This window comes from Oncorhynchus kisutch, linkage group LG26 (genome assembly GCF_002021735.2).
Source record: "Oncorhynchus kisutch isolate 150728-3 linkage group LG26, Okis_V2, whole genome shotgun sequence".
Taxonomy (NCBI): domain Eukaryota; kingdom Metazoa; phylum Chordata; class Actinopteri; order Salmoniformes; family Salmonidae; genus Oncorhynchus; species Oncorhynchus kisutch.
This window is the reverse complement of record NC_034199.2, coordinates 21,287,172-21,306,704: the sequence shown is the minus strand read 5'-3', so window position 1 is coordinate 21,306,704 and position 19,533 is coordinate 21,287,172. Positions and strand designations below refer to the sequence as shown.

Sequence of the window (19,533 nt, the reverse complement as noted above, 5' to 3'; positions counted from 1 at the left end):
AGAGTGAGGGAGAGAGAGAGCGAGAGAGAGGGAAGAAGTAAGAAAGAAAAGAAAATAAGAGGGAGACAGAGAGAGAGAGAGAGAGAGAGAGAGAGGAGAGGAAAAGTGTCACCAAGGACACTCAGAGATACGTAAACCCGAGACGCAGAGCGCCAGTTCGCTTCAGGCACCATCAGTATGACCAGAGCAGTACTGCTGTTTGAAGTCATGACAGAGGAGAGACAAAAGAGCTTGGAACTGAACTGTCACCTTCTGGGAATGGGGGAGAGAGAGAGAGATCTAAACAGAGGGTGGAGTAGAGCAAAGAGGAGCAGAAAAGGGGAGAGAGACAGTCCTCTCTCCAGCATCGGTGTGAAAGTGTAAACCACCTCCTTTCGGACAATTATTGCTTGGATTCAAATGCCAAAAGCGTTCCTCTCCTTATTTCCTTCCCTCTCTCCTTTCTTCCCCCAGTCATCTCTTCTACCTCTCAAGTCATCATGTTTACACAAGCTGTTATGACCGTTTCCCTGTTGTCCTTTTCCGCATTTTCTTCCTCCTTCCCCTCTTTCTTTGTCTTTTTCTTGCTGGTAGGAAATCTGCGAGGCTTGCTCATCGACGCCAGCCAACATTAGTTAATCCTCTTCCAAAGCACCTTAGCAATGCTGGGAATTTAGAGATGCTAAAAACACACAATTGACAACAACGACAACAACTGTTCTTAACACTGGGCTCACTGTTGGCAAGAGTGGCCACATCTTGAGATGTGTGTTTTCCATAAGTAGTTCAGAACAATCTGCAGGGGTGTGATAACCAAGGATCTCTCCGGAATATGTGTGTGTGTGTGTGTGTGTGTGTGTGTGTGTGTGTGTGTGTGTGTGTGTGTGTGTGTGTGCAAAGGGAGAGGAACAGTGCCTAGTTGGACAGTAACATGCTGGTAATGACTTTGTATAGTCACTGGAGTTGCCTATTATCCTGTTCCTGTACACAGTCTGTCTGGGTCAGAAGAACACACCTGCATATTAACATCCCACAGAGTAGGACACCATGGACCTAACTACCAACATCAAACTGCTGCTAAGAACCTTCAATTCCTGTGTGTGTGTGTGTGTGTGTGTGTGTGTGTGTGTGTGTGTGTGTGTGTGTGTGTGTGTGTGTGTGTGTGTGTGTGTGTGTGTGTGTGTGTGTGTGTGTGTGTGTGTGTGTGTGTGTGTGTGTGTGTGTGTGTGTGCGTGTGTGTGTGTGTGTGTTTCCAATCGTTTGTAATTACAGGTTGGTACCACGTTGATGCACATAACACATGAGTCTGTGTTTATGTGTCTGTTTGGGTACACGTACACACAATAGGGTGTTGGGACACACAATAAACAGATAACTCTTTATTTTGCATTGCATTTTATTTCTAATGCAAGGGACAGGTTTTCAGTCAATCCTCAAAATGTACAGAAGCAAAAATCATTTCGATTTCAACTTGATACGTTGATATAAAATCAATAATACAAGACCATAAAGACGAATGCTTGATTAAGTCAATGTTGATGCACATTGAATGCTTCATTGATTTACCCATTAATTTTTTCGATTGCCTCATTCATAACTTCTGCCCAGTATTTCCATACCACAGATCTAACCCTCTCTCCCACTGCTTCAAGCAGCTTCTAGATCAATGGCAGGAATTTTAAAAATCCCAGGCTGGAGGAACAGAATTCAAATAAATAAAAAACTATTTCAATGAGTGATTATATGTAATATAGTTAGATTGTGGTCTCGCAGAAAGTTTTCCTCACCTTTCCTCCTTGTACTCTACAATTACCCTTCCTTTTAATTTCCTATGTAATGAAACTGAGATTTTCTCCTGTGTCGCCAATGGGAGGCGACAGGAAGCCATTTGAATGTGTTTATTTCATTTTGTGGTATCATTCAAGGCAGCAGAGCTCTGAATAGCACCAACATGAACATGACACTGTGTCTGGGCCCAGAGAGGAGAAGGATGACTGTTAAGACTTTACTAGAGAGATACCTTGGAACAGATTTCCTAAACGTTTGCACTGTGACCGGGGGTCAGTCAGTTTGCCAGGCATTGGCTGGTCTTGTTGTCAGTGTCCTGCCAAACTGCAGTAAACTGCTGTAATATGTGTGAGGCACTTACTCTGGTCAGGGTGCCTGTCAGAGTGCCAGTCTGTCTCAGAACTGGCCACACGTGATGTTCTAGCTAGCTGTCTGGCATGCAGGGCAGACTGGCTGTTCACATAGACTGAAGGCAAGAAAATACTTCTTTCTCACAATTTGAGGAATTTTGAAATGTTAACATGCAGAGTGCTGCTGGGCAATAGGCCAATAGAGGGAGACAGGGTATTAATATAGGAGGCTGGCTGAGGTGCATGGGGGGTGACAGGGGGGTGACGGGTGGATGTGTGGGGCAGATGACGCACATAAGGAGTGAGGTACTGTGGTGGTTGGATGAGGTGTGAGGCTGTTGGGTGATACATAGGGGTTGGGGTGAAATATGTGAGGGATGGGTGAGCCATGTGGGGGTTTGGGTGAGGCGTGTTGAGTTGTTGGACGAAGTATACAGGGGTAGAGTGCTTTGTGTGCATGTGGTTTGTAAATGAGTGTAGATGAAGTATGTGAAGCTGTGTTGATGGTACCGAGGGTCTGGATGATGAGCATGGGCATTAGCTGACATTAGGTGAGGTATTTGGGGGAGGGGAGGAAGTCTGTCTGGGGCTCTGATGGTCGTTGACATTTCCCGTGCGGTCCTGTCGCCAGCATAGCAAATCTGCTCCTGCTCATCGTAATGACGGCCTGCCAGCCAGACGGGGGCTAGTGCCTGTCTGTCAATCACAGGTCTCCACGGTGATCCATGGACAGTCCACCATGGCAGTCATCATACTGGACACCCTGGGGAGGGGGGGGGGGGGTGTAGGGAGAGAGAGGGGGAAAGAGAGAGAGAGAGACGATGGACTTAGTGAGACAGACATCTAAAGGTCAGCAGTCAGTCAGTTCAGACACCACAACAATATTTATCTCTTCTGATCACACAGATATGGAGCTTTCTTGGAAACTGGCAGACTAGGGGGAAAGAACAGGTAGGTCCTAGACCACATCCACATGGAGTCTGGTCTCCAACCATACAGTATGATCTTTATTTTTCTTATCCATGATTGACCAGGTAGAGTTATTATTTACAGTAATTGTACCACGGGAGGCTGGTGAGGGGAGGACATGGTAACCATGTGTTTGATATCATTCCATTGTTTATATTCCAGCAATTACTATGAGCCTGTCCTCCAGCCACCTGTGAATTGTACCTACCATGCTTAAAACTAATATGCACACACACACACACACACCCACACACACACACACACACACACACACGATGTAAATGTAGGCAAAAGGTGAATTTCCTTAAGACCAGTAAGTTTATCAGCACACTTATAAATGAATCAAATTCAAATCAAATCAAATCAAATCAAAATCAATTAATCCCATTTCACCTAGCTCTGCTAAATTGTCTGATAGCTTATAACAATCTGATGGCCTTGAAAACAATTAGAGTAGCGTTATCATAATCATTAAAGGCAATTTACACCTCCTCCACTGAGGTATTGGTGTGAAGTGCACATCCCTTACAGGCTATAATCTGACCCCATCTAAATGACCACGGTTGTTGATCACTTGACCTCACAAAGGTCAGAGGTCAGGGAGCTATCTGCGTGGTGCAGGGCTGCAACATCAGGAAATAAAAACAATGTTTCTTAGCCCAACTCGTTGAGCTCCCATTAACCCCTTCCACGCCACTTTGGAAATAATCACCTGGCACTGAGCTATCAGAAATCCTTTACAGCCTGGTGTGTGTTTGTGTGTGTGTGTGACTGTAAGATAGAGAATTGTGAGAGTACACTTTAGTGTGTGTGTGTGTGTGTGTGTGTGTGTGTGTGTGTGTGTGTGTGTGTGTGTGTGTGTGTGTGTGTGTGTGTGTGTGTGTGTGTGTGTGTGTGTGTGTGTGTGTGTGTGTGTGTGTGTGTGTGTGTGTGTGTGTGTGTGTGTGTGTGTGTGTGTGTGATTATACAGCAGTGCACTAAAAGGATTAGCTGTCTTGGCAGCAGTGAGCACTGTGCTTCATACTGTTAGCGACAGCAGTCTCTCTTCACTGGCTGATGTTAATGTGAATGTTAAAGATGTGGAGGAGAACACATGGAGGACAGCTGAGTCAACTGGACCTGAGACAAAAGACCAGCAAGACACCTTTGCTCTAAACCACATCTGTTGATGTAAAAAGGGTTTCAAACATACATCTGATTGATTTATTGATTGATCACTATTATCACAATCCATAGACTGATTATTACAGTGTCATGGTGACATAACTCATTTACGACCTTATAGTCCTACATAAGCATTCATAGAGATACATAGAAATTAAAGGAAAACTTCAACAAAATATAATGATCTCTCTCTCTCTCTCGCTCTCTCTCTGTATGTGTGAGAGAGAAAGAGATAGAGAAAATACATTCAAAAATTCAAAAAGAAAGATCTTGCGGATGTGGCTCTGTGAAGGGAGTAGATGGTGGGGAGGAAGGGGTGAGCAGGCTGGGGAGACAGACTGACAAGCTCAGAGCACCATGCCACCACCAAACTCTAATTTCACAGCGACATGGTCTTTAAGTAATAACGAGCTGTAGGGGGTGTCATTACCGCCAAACTACCCTGCTCCCTCTGCCACCATTTCCTCGCGTCTCCAGGCATGAACACCGGATCACATGCTGTCATCGACCGTCCAAGCGAAAGGGAATTGTGCGCGCTCCCGCAGGCCGCGCCATCCCTCCTAGCAGTCCCCCAACCCCCGCTGTCTGTTTACAATGAGCCAGTCATCAAAATAACAAACAAACAAACCGCTTCAAAGACCCGCGCAAGATCAATGAGCGATCCATAAACATCAAGTATTTTCGTTCTCTTCTCTCTCCTGTTATTGTCAGCTCGTAGATGATAGCTTTGGACTGAAGCGGCTCAGACTCAATCAGCGGTATAAGTTCGCCCCTACACAAAACAGCAAGCAACCATTGGAGGGAAAACAAAAACAATTCCAGGCAGTGTTTTGTCCTTTCACAGGGTGTTGTTGTCTGGTTGACTCCGGGAGAGGGGTCAAATATAGGCTGTGAAGTACAGTACCAATCAAAAGTTTGGACACACCTACTTATTCAATATTTTTTCTTTACTTTTACTATTTTCTACATTGTAGAATAATAGTGAAGACATCAAAACTATGAAATAACATCATGTAGTAAGCAAAAAAGTGTTAAACAAATCAGAATATATTTCCGATTTTCGATTCTTCAATGTAGCCTCCCTTTGCCTTGATTACAGTTTTGCACACACTTGGGATTCTCTCAACCAGCTTCACGAGGTAGTCACCTGGAATGAATTTCAATGAACATGTGGCCTTGTTAAAAGTTAATTGTGGAAATGATTTCCTTCTTAATGAGTTTGAGCCAATCAGTTGTGTTGTGACAAGGTAGGGGTTGGTATACAGAATAGACCCCTATTTGGCAAAAGACCAAGTCCATAAAAGACCAACTCCACAATCACCTGACCTCAACCCAATTGAGATGGTTTGGGATGAGTTGGACCGCAGAGTGAAGGTGTCACGCCTGCGCCCGCTCCCCCTATCTGGCACTTGAGGGCGCCAGGCTGCCCATCATTACACACACCTGTCACCATTGTTACATGCACCAGCGCTTCATTTTACTCACCTGGACTCCATCACATATTGATTACCTCACCTATATTTGTTTATTCCTCAGTTTCATCACGGTGTCTGCATTAATGTTGTTTTGTTTCCCCTGTCCAGACGCTATCCACATTCTGTTTCATGTCCGTTATTGATTAAATGTTCACTCACTGTACTTGCTTCTCGTTTCCCAGCGTTTGTCCTTGCAGAAGGAAAGCAGCCAACAAGTGCTTAGCATATGTGGGAACTCCTTCAAGACTGTTGGAAAAGCATTCCTCATGAATCTGGTTGAAAGAATGCCATGAGTTTGCAAAGCTGTCATCAACACAAAGGGTGGATACTTTGAAGAATTTGTTCAACACTTTTTTTTTACAATATGATTCCATATGTGTTATGCCATAGTTTTGATGTCTTCACTATTATTTTATAATGTAGAAAGTAGCAAAAAATTAAGAAAAACCCTTGAATGAGTAGGTGTGTCCAAACTTTTGACTGGTACTGTAAGTCTGGAATTTAGGTAACCCATTGCGTTCTCAAGCGTACAACTTGTGGAAATGATTCACCACATCTAGAATTTGCCTACTGTCGTGTTATTAATTTATTCTATTGTCCCTCAATTTGATTCAATTCAATCAACTTTAGTATAGGAGATCATGCACTCCACTTCTTCAGTTGCCTACATTTGACATTTTTGTAATTTAGCAGATGCTCTTATCCAGAGCGTCTTACAGAAGTAGCTTTAGTGTTAAGTGGCTTGCTCATGTCGGTTACTGGCCCAACGCTCTTAAAGGCAAGGCTTCCTGCCACCCTGATAAATCATCCCGTTTGGCCTAATCCAATAGCCTATATTTTTTTTACAATACATTTTTCAGCAGAGAGTCTACACACTGTTGGCTTTTTCACGCACGACTCGAGCAGGTGCTGAAATGACGTGATTTCAGTCGCTGTCACTTCAGCACTGGACAGCTCTCGTCCGGCTAGAATGGTATAAAGTGAAGCACGCAGGAATAATGACCAACGTTTCTAATCTTGTAGCATTTGACAGTGCTTTACACAGGCTACAGCAGGGGCAGATAGAAAGAGAGGCATTGGATCATATTAACGATATAGAATAACGTCCAAGTTATAGACAGAAGCCCTTTCAGCTTTGCCTGAAGTTAGGCACAACTCCCTTTCTGAACATGGTCAAACTGCATGTATACATACTTTAAATTGGCGATTACAGAGTACACTCTGGCCGCGTCATGCATTGGCTTGGATCTGAAAGTCTCGCAGCATTGCTAGCATTGCTTTGCAGCTGTGTATTTCGTGAGATCATGAACAATCGGAATCTCTGTTCGCCCCCCTTTGCCTCTCTGGGTCAGGAACATTAGCATAGTCTGCTCTGCTTGACTGACCACCGCTGCCGGTGCGGGGGACCGCTTTTGTCCCCCACTCACCCCTGTGGGTAGCACTCAGGTGAGGGCAGGGAAGAGCGGAGTAGTCCGATTACACAAGACCCCCATGGCGTCCACGCATGGAAATTAGAGGCACGCACACACACCAAAAAGGTGAAAATGTTGTGCACCTACTTACAAAATTCCCTTTCCATAGGCCTATAATAAGGAAACTCTTCCAAAGATGCTACAAACATACATAACAAACAAAAAGTAAGTTTCGTTTCTGTTAATTTAATTCACAGACTCTAGCTGTTGAGTGTCACAGAGGAATGAATACTGTGTCTTGTATTCGGTCGCCAAACAGTGAGTGACAGTTATTTTTCTGCGCTGGGCTGATTCTCATGCGGTCCTGCGCGCCTCCATTATGTTGCAGTGGTGGGAAATGAGAGGTCCGCGAGCTGCTGGCGTGCTGATTACCGCTCCTTAGGGATCCTCTGTTTCTCCTCGGTAACTGATAGTTAGGCGCTGCTCTAATCAAATATACCGTCTGTCTCCGCGATACAGACAGACCTATAGCCAGCCAAAAACACACGCTTGGGCGCATTGCAACGCAGTTAACCTCTGTGCACCATTTATTCTGCTACCAATCGAGGAAGAATTAGAGGAGATGTTTTCTTGCAGACTACTTTTCGCTTTTTTATACGATTTTTTTTTGTAAGTGTCCTTTCAATTATTTGGTCAAATATCGATATTTCGGCTAAGCCGAAATAAGTATATTCTTTTCAAATCAACAATCAGGGCATTGCTGACTTGAAAATGTGTCTAAGAAATGTGTTTCTCTCACTAAATTGGACGATTTCTCTTCCTTTCATACACTGGGAAGACAGACAAGCCTGTTCTAAAGCACCCCAAAACGTTATCCTCATCAAACTTATTATTTTCATTCTACCCCCGACCCCTTCCAAAAAAATCCCTGCTACCCGCGGTGCGTTAGGTTTTGTGTGGTCCCGGCACTGTCCCGTTTTTGACACTTCTCTGACGGGTTCCCCCGGTTCCCTCGCACCTGCGTCGCTACCGGGTCCCTTCAGGAATGCACTGGGGCTTGTAATCGCCTTTGTTGGGGCATTGAGTTGTACGGCTGAGTGAAACTTCCCAACCTCACAGTGCGCCGGTCGCTGAATGGGGCTCAGCGTGGGGCGGCTCTCCAAACCGCGGCCGCTGCCAAATTCCAACAGTGGCGCTCACAATCACTCCCACACAGGCCCCGCTACCACCAAGCAGGAGGGATGGAGGGAGAGGAGGGAAGTTAAGGGGGGGGGGGGGTGAAGGAGGAAAGAGGAGAGAGGGGAAAAGAGTCCAAAACGAACTCTAAACAAATGGTCAAGGCTAAATATTTCTCACCATCACTCTTCGCGATGGACGGTGAAATACTGTTTAGGCCTGAATCAATTACATTTTATTTAGCTTGGCAAGTCAGTTAAGAACACATTATTATTTACAATGACGGCCTACACCGGCCCAACCCGAACGACGATGGGTCAATTGTGCGCCGCACTATGGGACTCCCAATCACGGCCGGTTGTGATACAGCCTGGATTCGAACCAGGGTGTCTGTAGTGACGCCTCTAGCACTGAGATGCAGTGCCATTAGACCGCTGCTACACTCCCGAGCCCTATATTCCCAACATTATCAACCATTTTCACAGAGTCCCCGTTCATAGGTTAAAAGTCCTCAAATAAAATAATACTACAGAGAAGTATTCAAAATGTGGATGATTAAACTTCAAAGTTTAATCCTCATCAAACTTATTATTTTCATTCAACTTCAAAGTTTAATCATCAATAGAATAATTTCCCCGGCTGATTGCTTAGACACTGTCTAATTGAACATCTTCTGACAAACAGTTCAGAAGGATAGGCTACAGAACATCATTCTCAAAATTGCTCGTGTTGTGAGGGAACAGCATTGCAAGAGAGCAGGAAACAACAAGAGTAAAAGTTTGCAAATGTGTGAAAAAATAATAAACTTTCCCTGTGTGTGTGTCAGCAGCCTGTGTGCCACCACGTGTCGGTGCATTGGGGCCTGTTCTCCAGTGTATGGTGCTGGACAGAGCAGCAGCAACAGCAGCATCGCAGCGCTCCTGGAAGAGCGCGGGATTAAGAGGCAGCAAGATTGTTAAACATGTCAACGTGTAATTGCACGATAAGGCCCTCGCGAGGAATTCATTGGCCCAGTTGCTTTCTCTATTCCCCGCTAATCTTGCCTGGCACATTCGTTCTGTGCAATCTGTCTCCGTAATCTTCTGTGACAGAGCGGGCACCGAGAGCAGGCAAGCTCGGCTGGGTTTTTTGGGGGGAGGGGGGCGTTGGGGATGGAGGGAAAGCGGAGAAAATATGCAGAGGCGTGATAAAGTGACGCTAATTATCCCCATTTAGGACAGCGAGTGCAAGGGATCGGGGCTTTACCAGCGCCGAGTGTGCGCCAGCGCTGATGGCTTCCTAGCGTGGAATATATCGGTGGCTACAAGATAAGAGTATCGCATGCTGGAGAGATTTATTGGTCAGAGATTTACTGCTGCTGTTCCCCTCCCTCTTCCTCTCTTCCATTCCCCAACCTCCACATCGCCACCTTTGCCCCAAACCCCGTTCCCCATCACTTCCCCTCCCTTCCACTTTCCCCTCTGTGGTCGAGTAGTAAATTATTCGGGTTCAATTTACCAGAACACTCCTCTTTTAACCTAGCGATGTGCCGTGACGCGCCCCGCCTCTCTGTTTTTTCAGTGTTAATCTGTGTCGCTTTACATCTGCAGATAAAATACAAATAACCTCCAAGCGGGCCATGCTATGTGCTCCTCCGCTGCGTAGGAGGGGAGCTCTGCAGACGCCATATCACTGTCTGTTTAGGATCCACACCAAACTCAGTTTTCAGCAGTTTGTTTTATTGAATTCAGCAGTTTGTTTTATTGAATTCAGCAGTTTGTTTTATTGAATTCAATGGTCTCCACCTGTATCTTGGGCAGGCGGCTCTCTGATAGGTGCTGTAGGCGGCCGTAGGTGCGGTATGGTCCTCTGAACTTCTAAAGTTGGTACCAGTGGAGGCTGGTGGGAGGAGCTATTGGAGGACGGGCTAGTTGTCACGTCTGGGATGGGATAAATGGAAACCACATGTTCGACTCCATTCCATGGATTACATTACAGCCATTACAATGAGCCCGTCCTCATATAGCTCATCCCACCAGCCTCCACTGGTATACACCATAGTTAACCAATTTTAAATAAGGCAGTACACCTACCTATAGGCAGATAGATGTGTATAGGCCTACAGTACAAGATGTATCATCAGTTCTCTAAATGGTGGAACAGTTTGATATTCCTGATTGGGGCAAAACTGGTGGTGAAAGTTTCTATATTCCTATATTTCTATATTTCTTGCATTGTTATATGTGAAAACTGAAAGAAGAAAGACATAGTGATCTTCTTTCAGAAGACTGAGATAAAAGGTAGGATCATGTGGACAACACTATTAGGAAAGCAAAGCCACTATGAATTATTCATGCAGTGATTTTCAGAAAAATTGATGCACGATTTACTTTTGTAAAATGTTCAGTGCAAATTAAGTTTGATTTTAGTTGTATGATGAAATAATGATTGGAAAGTTTTAGGATATTATTTGGGGAGAGAAATATGATGAATCTAGTGATGACAGCTCTTTAAAATGATTTTTGTGGTAGTTGAAGAAATAGGTAGAATATGTTCACATGTAGACCTACTGATAGCTACCTGTAGTTCGATCTAATAAATAAATGATTTAGGCTAACAGCAAAGCTGCGGGAAGTAGGGGTGCTGAGGGTGCTGCTGCACCACCTAAAAAATAAGAATTAAAATAATAATAATAAAAAATGTAAATAGTATTTTTTCAGTGGACCGATATAGCCGTCTGCAGCACGGGTGAAGCATTTTTTCAAGCAAACTAAATGAAATAAGATATAGTAGTGGTAGTGTCTGCAGTAGTAATGGTGGTGACTGGTTGTAGTTGAAAAAGTAGTTAGATTCAAATATTGATTGATTTGTTGGGTAATTGTTAGGAAATTATGGGGTATGATAGCCTGAACATGTGAAAGTTGGTTTGGTGTCTCTAGCTTGAACGGTTCAATAGTTACAATTATTGTTGGTGGGTATTATATGCTAATATATTCACATTTAAGTAGTTCTAATTTATAGTGCAGACCAGAGCTAGACCAGAGCAAGTGCAAACCGTAGCTAGCTTGCTACACCCAGGACCAGAGCTGGACCAGAGCTAGTGCCGACCTGAGCAGTAGTTGTGGTCAGTAGTTGTGTGGTGCGGCATTTTTGTGGTCAGTAGTTGTGTGGTTCAGTATGTTTGCGGTCAGTCGTTGTGGCCAGTGGTTCTGGTCAGTAGTTGTGTGGCCAGTGGTTGTGCAGTTGTGGTCAGTAGTTGTGTGGTTGTGGTCAGTAGTGGTGGACAGTAGTTGTGGTCAGTAGTTGCGTGGTTCAGTATTTTTGTCATCAATAGTTGTGCTCTGTAGTTGTGCTCAGTAGCGGTCAGTAGTTTTGGTAAGTAGTTGTATGGTTCATTAGTTGTGTGGTTGTGGTCAGTAATTGTGATCAGTAGTTGTTTTCAGTAGTGGTCAGTAGTTTTGGTCAGTAGTTTTGGTAAGTAGTTGTGTGGTTCAGCAGTTGTGGTCAGGAGTTGTGTTGTTGTGGACATTAGTTGTGTGGTTCAGAAGTTTTGTGGTCAGTAGTTGTGGTTAGTAGTTTTGTGGTTGTGTTAGTCGTTTTGGTTTAGTCGTTGTGGTCAGTAGTTGTGTGACATTGGTCAGAAGCTGTGGTTAGTAGTTGTGGTCAGTAGTTGTTTTCGGTAGTTGTGTGGTTGTTTACAATATTTGTGGTTCAGTAGAAGTTGGTCAGTAGTTGTGTGGTTATGGTCAGTAGGTTGTGGTCAGTAGTTCTGTTCGGTATCTAAACTACAATGAGAAGTGATCGAGTTAAATATGAAAGGAGTGAATGGAGACAGCTTCGCTCTTTCCAATCAGTAGTGCTGAGCGATTAACTGGAATGTCAGTTATTTTTCATTTATTAAACAACTAATTGACCAACGTCATATAAATGATTTTAATTCCATTTTGTTCTTTTTTTTCTGTGAGCTCAACGCAAACATTGGAAAGTTTATCTAGAGATAAATCAGATCAAACCTGAACTGTGCAATGTAGTAGGAAGTTGTAGTATATATTTCTACATAGTTTAGTGCAGAAAACATGGTAATTAATTCCAATGACCATAATCAATTGCACTTCTACTTGTCTGGTCTGTGTTTTTTTTTAACTTTGAAGAACTACTAAAATATTGATTTTGTCATACAGTAGCTCTATGAGATGATTACTTCGGATGAAATAATCAAATAATAAAGTAAAGTATGTAAATAAATGATGGATAAGCAGTAAGGGGCAGTCACTACCATCATGGGACTTTTATTCATTGTTTTATTCGCTGTTGTTAAAGCATTTAACCCACATATTGCATAGTGCACTTAATGTTAAACAAAATCATCTAAACCGAAATCGAAAACCATTATTATTTTTTAATAATCGTACCGAAACCAAACCGGTCTGAAAAAGCGTTAATGCTCAGCACTACCAATCAGAGCAGCGGGATCAGCAGGTGAGTTATTTAGAGCACGAGGCTCGATCTTAAGGAGGACGATGCGATGTTGCATTGTCTGCCTCATTGTCGCTACTTTCTTGGTGTTCACAATTGTTCTAAATGCAATCACCCCATTCACACTACTCGTAATTTTTGCTTGTGCGACTCTACGTCTGTGAGTATCGATAGCAACGGCTCTGTTTGGGCTTCTCAATGATGAGACATGAGAGAGCTGTTAGCTGACGTTAGCTAGTTACTTTTTGTCACTCTAAACTCAGAACAACATCTGTAGCGCTTGATTGGTATGAGATAATTCTGTTCCGAGTCCGGATTTGAATAGCAGAGAATTAGACTATGATGTTAGATCCTCTGTTTGTCTATCCTGTTGTGGGAGTGGTCAAAACGGCAGTTGTTTTATAAAGTTACGGGGAAAAGTAGTTGATGTGGTTACTAAAATTACTGTACCGTTTGATTGGAATAAGATATTTTCGTTCTGAGCTCAGATTTAAATAGCAGAGAAGTAGAGGAAGATTTCATACACGAACTTTTTTACATTTTTACTAGCCAAGTCAGTTAAGAACAAATTCTTATTTTACAATGACGGTCTACCACGGCCAAACCCTCCCCTAACCGGGATGACGCTGGGCCAATTGTGCGCCACCCTATGGGACTCCCAATCACGGCCGGTTGTGATACAGCCCGGGAACAAACCAGGGTCTGTAGTGAAACCTGTAGCACTGAGATGCCCCACTCGGCAGCCTTATTGTCTAAGTTGTTGGTAAAGTGGTCAAAGTAGCTTATTTGTGTCAAAAGTCGCATTGTTGCAATTACAGTGAATGGAATGTTGGAAGTGATGATGTCATAATGGAGCCTTTAGAACGTTGAGGACATTCCATTAAAGTGGATGGAGGTAAGAAAGAAGGACAAAAAGCTTAATAGTTTAAAAAGTATAAAATATATCAAAAAGTTGTATGTAACTCAATCCAGACCAGTATGCATATTTTAAAGTTTGAATGACGTTTCTAGTTTAAACCGTGTAAGAGCAGAAGAGTTTCAAATAATAAGTATTATAATGCTTTTTGGGGCCTGATTTGGACAAACCATGAAAAGATTCAAATAGCCTGAAACAGGATGTAACTGTCCTCATAAGTCACAACAGAAAATACCATCTCATACTTTTTCTCAATGCACCAAAGATGTTTTTTCCAAGCTCTATGGGGCACAGAAAGGCTCCAAAAGGTCTTGAAATGTGTCATGCAACCCCCATAGAGGGAATGGACTACAAAGGGAACTCTGCTCTAACCCATGCTTACTCCCATACTGTTCCACCCATAAGAGGGATAGAGCAAGTGCACACTTTGGGGAGAAGGTTATGGAATCATAGCACAGCATGAGAGAGAAGTTCCCTTAGGTCAGAGGTCATGTACAGGTTTAGCAATGACTATAGGGCGGGGAGTTTCTCCTCTCCATGTTCCCTGACCAAAACCTCCTGCCCCAGCAATGATATTGCATTGGAGTATTTGAACAGGAGATAAGAACAGCAACTATGTATCATGCACATATAAAGCTGCTCCCAAAGAGGAAATCACTGTCAATTCAATACGCGTGCGCATCATTATTTGTTGTGCTCTTATGGATTGTTCGTAACACCATATTTTTATGACATGTTTTTATTTTATTTAACTAGGCAAGTCAGTTAAGAACACATTCTTATTTACAATGACGGTCTACTCAGATGACATATGAGTCTCTCCGTTTTTCTTTAGTAATTTATAACTAACTGTCCAGTTGAAACTGAAAGACACAAGAGATCCCCATATCCTACTTCTGCCAACGTATTAATAAGACTGCGAGTCTTCGCATCTAAATTGTGTGTAATTGTTTATTTCATCATGTTAGCCATGCCTATGTGTTTCAGTGTCTGTGACTGCCATGTGGGTATTACAACACTTCCACTTGAAACACCTAGTGAACAGCTCACACTTCCTTGTTTCCTAATGTCTACAGATGATCTGCTCTGATTCAAAACGAGTCACCAAAAAACTGTCACACACACTTATCACCCTCTTCAACACATTTTAGATCTCCCTCTCCAGCACGGTGATTTCATCTAGTCTCCATTCATCATGGCACAGAGGAAAGGAATATAACATCCCAGACACACTAACCATCATCTCAGAATCTCCAAATGGTAAAACTTCCAATACACACAGTGGTAATAAGATCAATTGAGTTGAAGGTACTATGTCATCTGTAATACAACCATGGCTTAAATAAAGAACTTTATCTACTTGGATGATACTGCCATCCGGAATCTATTCCCTGGAAGTGCAATATGTATTCAACCATTATTGGGGGGAAATCTAAGTTCAATAGAAAATTGGTTCTTGATCATTAAAATCCAAGTGCCTGTCACACACTATAGGGCCAAACCGAGCCAAGTCAAGCGAGCCAAGCCGAGCTGTACTGAATTGTCCCTATATTGTGAATCAGGCACATTGTTCTGGCATTGCAGCCTTCATAAGTATACTTGCTGTAGTAGGCATATGGCAGGGATGCAGAGTGTGTCAATCACTGACTAATGTGGTTTCTTTGTATCTATACTGCTTCCTATTCAGGGGTACAGGCTTTGTTAAGGGATCAAGGAAACAGCCTGAACTTTGACCCCTAGTCACATAACAAGAAAACAGCAAAGTTTCCACTTTTCTCCCAAATAGACCATTAAAAAGCCTTCAGCTCATACTTAACAGGATTATCTACTCACAGTGTAGTCAATGTATTCAATACTGGGAGATAGTCAGTCACAAGTAAAATGTGAGATGAGGTCAATTCAATACTAAACTATTCTAAAGTAATCAAATGAAGTTTGCTATGTATGTATACAACCTAATTCTGGTTTATACAACTCCTTATCTGAATTATAACAAGTCTATAATAATTTAAGTGGAATCATTTAGGACAATATGCTATGAAGTAAAATAATATTAGGCTAACTTACTGAAAGCAGTAGGCCTATTATACTGTTCATGACAACAATAAAATGGGTAGGCCTAAATTCGCCAATAACAAAAACGTCAAACATCCTACACATTTATAAGGTTTAAAAACATAATTTTTGTGATAAAATATAGCCTAGGATATTTGAGTGAGCATGAATAATCGTTCTACATGTACTAGTTGCATTTGGTGATCGCCATTTGCAATCATAGCGTTATTGTCCAAATAGGCCTGCATGGTTCATCCCTTCAGCACTTTGCAAGAAAAATATGTCTTTCAAAAATCCACAAAAGTCACCCAACTCGAGATAGCTTTGGTCTTGTTTTCTATGGGCTATAGGATATATTAATGTATTTTTGCCAAGTTACTACAGAAATATATCATATTATGCTATTTGAATAATCTATTGTACATTATAACAACATAAAATCAAGTTATTAAGTGCTATAAGCCTATTGTATAATCAATACCTGCGGAACAGGTCTAGTCTAAGTTTGTTAGTAATCAAAATAAAACAAACCATTGGCCTAATGCATGTTGCCTAATTGCGTTCAAATGATCATGGAAAATAAAAACCATGAAAAGATTCAAAATACAACTTATCAATCGAATCAAGAACAAAAAGAGCATAATTAATTATAAAAAATATATTGCAAGTGAGACGTTGCACGCATATATCCGAAATGTAGGCTATATTCTGAAGGACGAATGTGAATACTGTGCTTCTCTCTGTTCTATCGTGACAACTTGCTAGTAACGTTAACTTTACAGAAATGATTACAGACCCATAAGGGTAAACCCTGAGAATAGTTTGGGTGTACTTAATCCAATGGCCAAAAAATAAGTTTACTTATATTAAATATTACGCATTGTAACTATTTGTTTTATGTTACGGGTTTGCCAGAGACACTCTCCCATTTAAATATTTGTTTTTGCCGTATAGGTAGCTTTACCTCAGACTCAAAGTTTCGTGGCCTTCAAATGAAATATAACTCATTACCATTTGCAACTGAAGATAGTGAACAATAATCAAGCTAACACTTTTTTTGTAGAATCAGAGCAACATATGTGTGAAATTTATTTAAATTGTAATTCAGCCCAATATCAGAACCTCTCTCTAGCAGAAATGCATTTCGTAAATTATACAATAGCAGTTGCGCGTCAGTCTTTTAAAATATTCAAATTATTCACAATTTACAATAATTATTACAATAAGAAGAGATAATTATGATAATGAATAGACAGTGTAAACTGAAATGTTTACAATCTCTTAGGGAATTATTAATCTTTAAATATCAATCTTTAAAATCATCTTTCATGATTATGGAAAACATGTTCTTATTTTTCAATAACTTACAGTGAACCAAAAATAATTCGATTATAGTTAAGCAAATGTGTTCATTAATGTGGTTGGCATCGCCCTCAACCACAAGTGTGGTTAATAAAAAAATTACAAAATGATAACACAACAACCAGTATCTGAACTCATATCCTGTTCGTAAGAGTGTGTATACTCCAAAAGGGGAAAGGATAGGCTAATTTACTTTTAATTTACAAGAACACCATAAACATTCTGAACAAAATGCAGGTAGTTCAGTGATCATTTAAAAAATAAGTAAATATTTGGTTATGGATTTTTGTATTCTGTCTGCAGTTTCCATAGGCATATAAATAATCTATATATGCGTTAATGGAACCGTTCCGTTCACCCCAGCCGTCGCACTCTGGTAATGCTGCGGCAAAGCGTGGAGTCTACTTTGCACCGACGGGTCCCCGGGCTCTCCGGTCGGTAAATACATGCTTATCATCTCTCTCAAGTCTCCGGGGCAAGGGCCCCTGGAGTGAGTGCTAACGGGAGGGCTTACGCTCGGCTCTGACTTCACCAGCGACCCTAACGTGCCCATGGCAGCCGAGGAGGAGACGCCAGAGCTCTGGTGCTGCGTGTAGGTGATCCCGCCATAGCCGGACGGAGATGCGCTCATGTAGCCCTCAGAGTTCGAGATGGGGCTGTACTGGAGTGCCGACATGTCGTAGCGGTGCATGGGCTGGGGGTTGTGCGGGTGGTGGTGGTGGTGTGAGTGGTGGTGATGCCCGCTGCCCGGGTGCTGGCTGTAAGCTAGCTGCGCCTCTTGCATCATCGCCGCCGCCGCAGCAGCTGCAGCCATCTGCCCCGAGTACGCACCGTTCGCCCAGCCATTCATGTGAGCGTAGCCTGAGCTGGCGGAGCCCCCGTGGCCCCCGGTGCTCTCTAACCTCTGGCCGACGCCGGATGAACCCATCCCGACCCCCAGACCCATTCCACCGCCGCCGGCCCCAGAGAGCAGGCCACCGGCCAGAGAGTATTTGTCCTTTTTCAGCAGCGTCTTGGTCTTCCGTCTCGGTCTGTACTTGTAATCCGGGTGCTCCTTCATGTGCATTGCTCGTAACCGCTTCGCTTCGTCGATGAAGGGTCTCTTCTCCGCCTCGGACATGACCTTCCACTCGGCTCCCAGCCGCTTGCTGATCTCAGAGTTGTGCATCTTTGGGTTTTCCTGGGCCATCTTTCTCCGCTGGCCGCGGGACCACACCATGAACGCGTTCATCGGACGCTTCACCCGGTCCTGATTCGCTTTGGACCCACTGTTCGGCCCGGTTTGCCCCAAATGTGTGTTCGTTTGGGGTCCAGGGGACTGGAGGTCCGTCTCCATCATCATGCTATACATTCACCTTGTTTTCAAACTTTCAACCAACAGATGAAACAAAGTCTGGTTCAGTCGGCGCGCGAGTCCGGCAGAGCAGGTGCACACGAGGGAACGACAATCCAACACCACAAAAATAATTAAATGCAAACTGAATTAATAATCCAATACATAGAGTGTCAGAGAAATGTTCTCCCCGTGGATGCTTTATCTCCTCTTCGGTTGTTGGTTCACATCCACGCTGACAGAAGGCGCATTTGAGCCACTTTCCCTGTCGGAGTTGAGAAGTTAGTTAAAGCGGCAGCCATATGAAGAGCCTTGACAGCGGTTAAATGAGCAACGAGCGGCCAATAGCGTTCTAGAAGCAAAGCGATTTGCATGGCGCTCAGTCAGGTGACGCAGAACCAGTGAAAGAGGAACATACTGGCAGGGGGGTGAGAGGTGGGTCACCCTCGCTAAGTTACATGGTGAGTAAAATTGCGGGGAATTACATATAAATCCGTTTGCCACTTTCAAGACTAGACTTCTAGCCTAAAAGTTATTCAACCACATAGTCATTAAGCATTTGAAACAAGCTTTCACAGTCTCACTGCAGAATTAGACATTCATCCAATTTCGAGTGTTTTTGTTGCTCCTGCTGCTCTGTATCGTTCCATTTCTTCAAACGTCAAATTTCAAAGTTAAGGGTTAAGTTTAGGCACTCGGTCCGAATGATTAAGGTAAGGATTATGGTTTGGGATAGGGTAAAAAAAAAATGTCTTCAGGACATGGATAGGCATCCCATTTCGACTTCAGTCTTGAACGACCTAGCTGTCAAGGACTATATTTTTTCAAAATGACATACATTATAACAGTCAGTAGTCCATAAGCTACTTCTGTTGAATACATTTTGAGTAAAATAGTGAGTATAGTCTGAAAAAATATATAAAGGAACCATATAGACAATTACAGATTGTTGGCTTGTTGAAGATGTTGGCCACGCATAGTCCTACACACACACACGCTCGCACGCACACACACTGTTTTGCGTCACTAACCACAACCTAGCCGTGCGTCAAAGTGTGGCATTATCAGATGTCATACTTCTACAAACAAGCTAATGGGG

General features: G+C 42.9%; 1 protein-coding gene across 1 annotated transcript; it reads right to left on the bottom strand.

Annotated features, from left to right (window-relative positions):
• Positions 1–1,357: 1,357 nt before the first annotated feature.
• sox1a (SRY-box transcription factor 1a) lies at positions 1,358–18,743 on the bottom strand. Its single transcript, XM_020462029.2, has 2 exons — positions 17,616–18,743; positions 1,358–2,880 (listed from the first exon to the last, which is right to left on the bottom strand). The coding sequence occupies exons 1-2, from the start codon at positions 18,450–18,452 to the stop codon at positions 2,821–2,823; spliced, it is 897 nt and encodes a 298-aa protein (XP_020317618.2). The 5' UTR covers positions 18,453–18,743; the 3' UTR covers positions 1,358–2,820.
• Positions 18,744–19,533: the final 790 nt, after the last annotated feature.

What these genes read in the sequence shown, in the direction of transcription:
- sox1a (XM_020462029.2), bottom strand. Translation starts at nt 18,452, where the DNA reads ATGTATAGCATGATGATGGAGACGGACCTCCAGTCCCCTGGACCCCAA. An exon ending in TGGTGAAGTCAGAGCCGAGC is followed by an intron (nt 2,881 to 17,615) that starts GTAAGCCCTCCC and finishes CCCCCTCCCCAG; the next exon opens with GGTGTCCAGTATGATGACTG.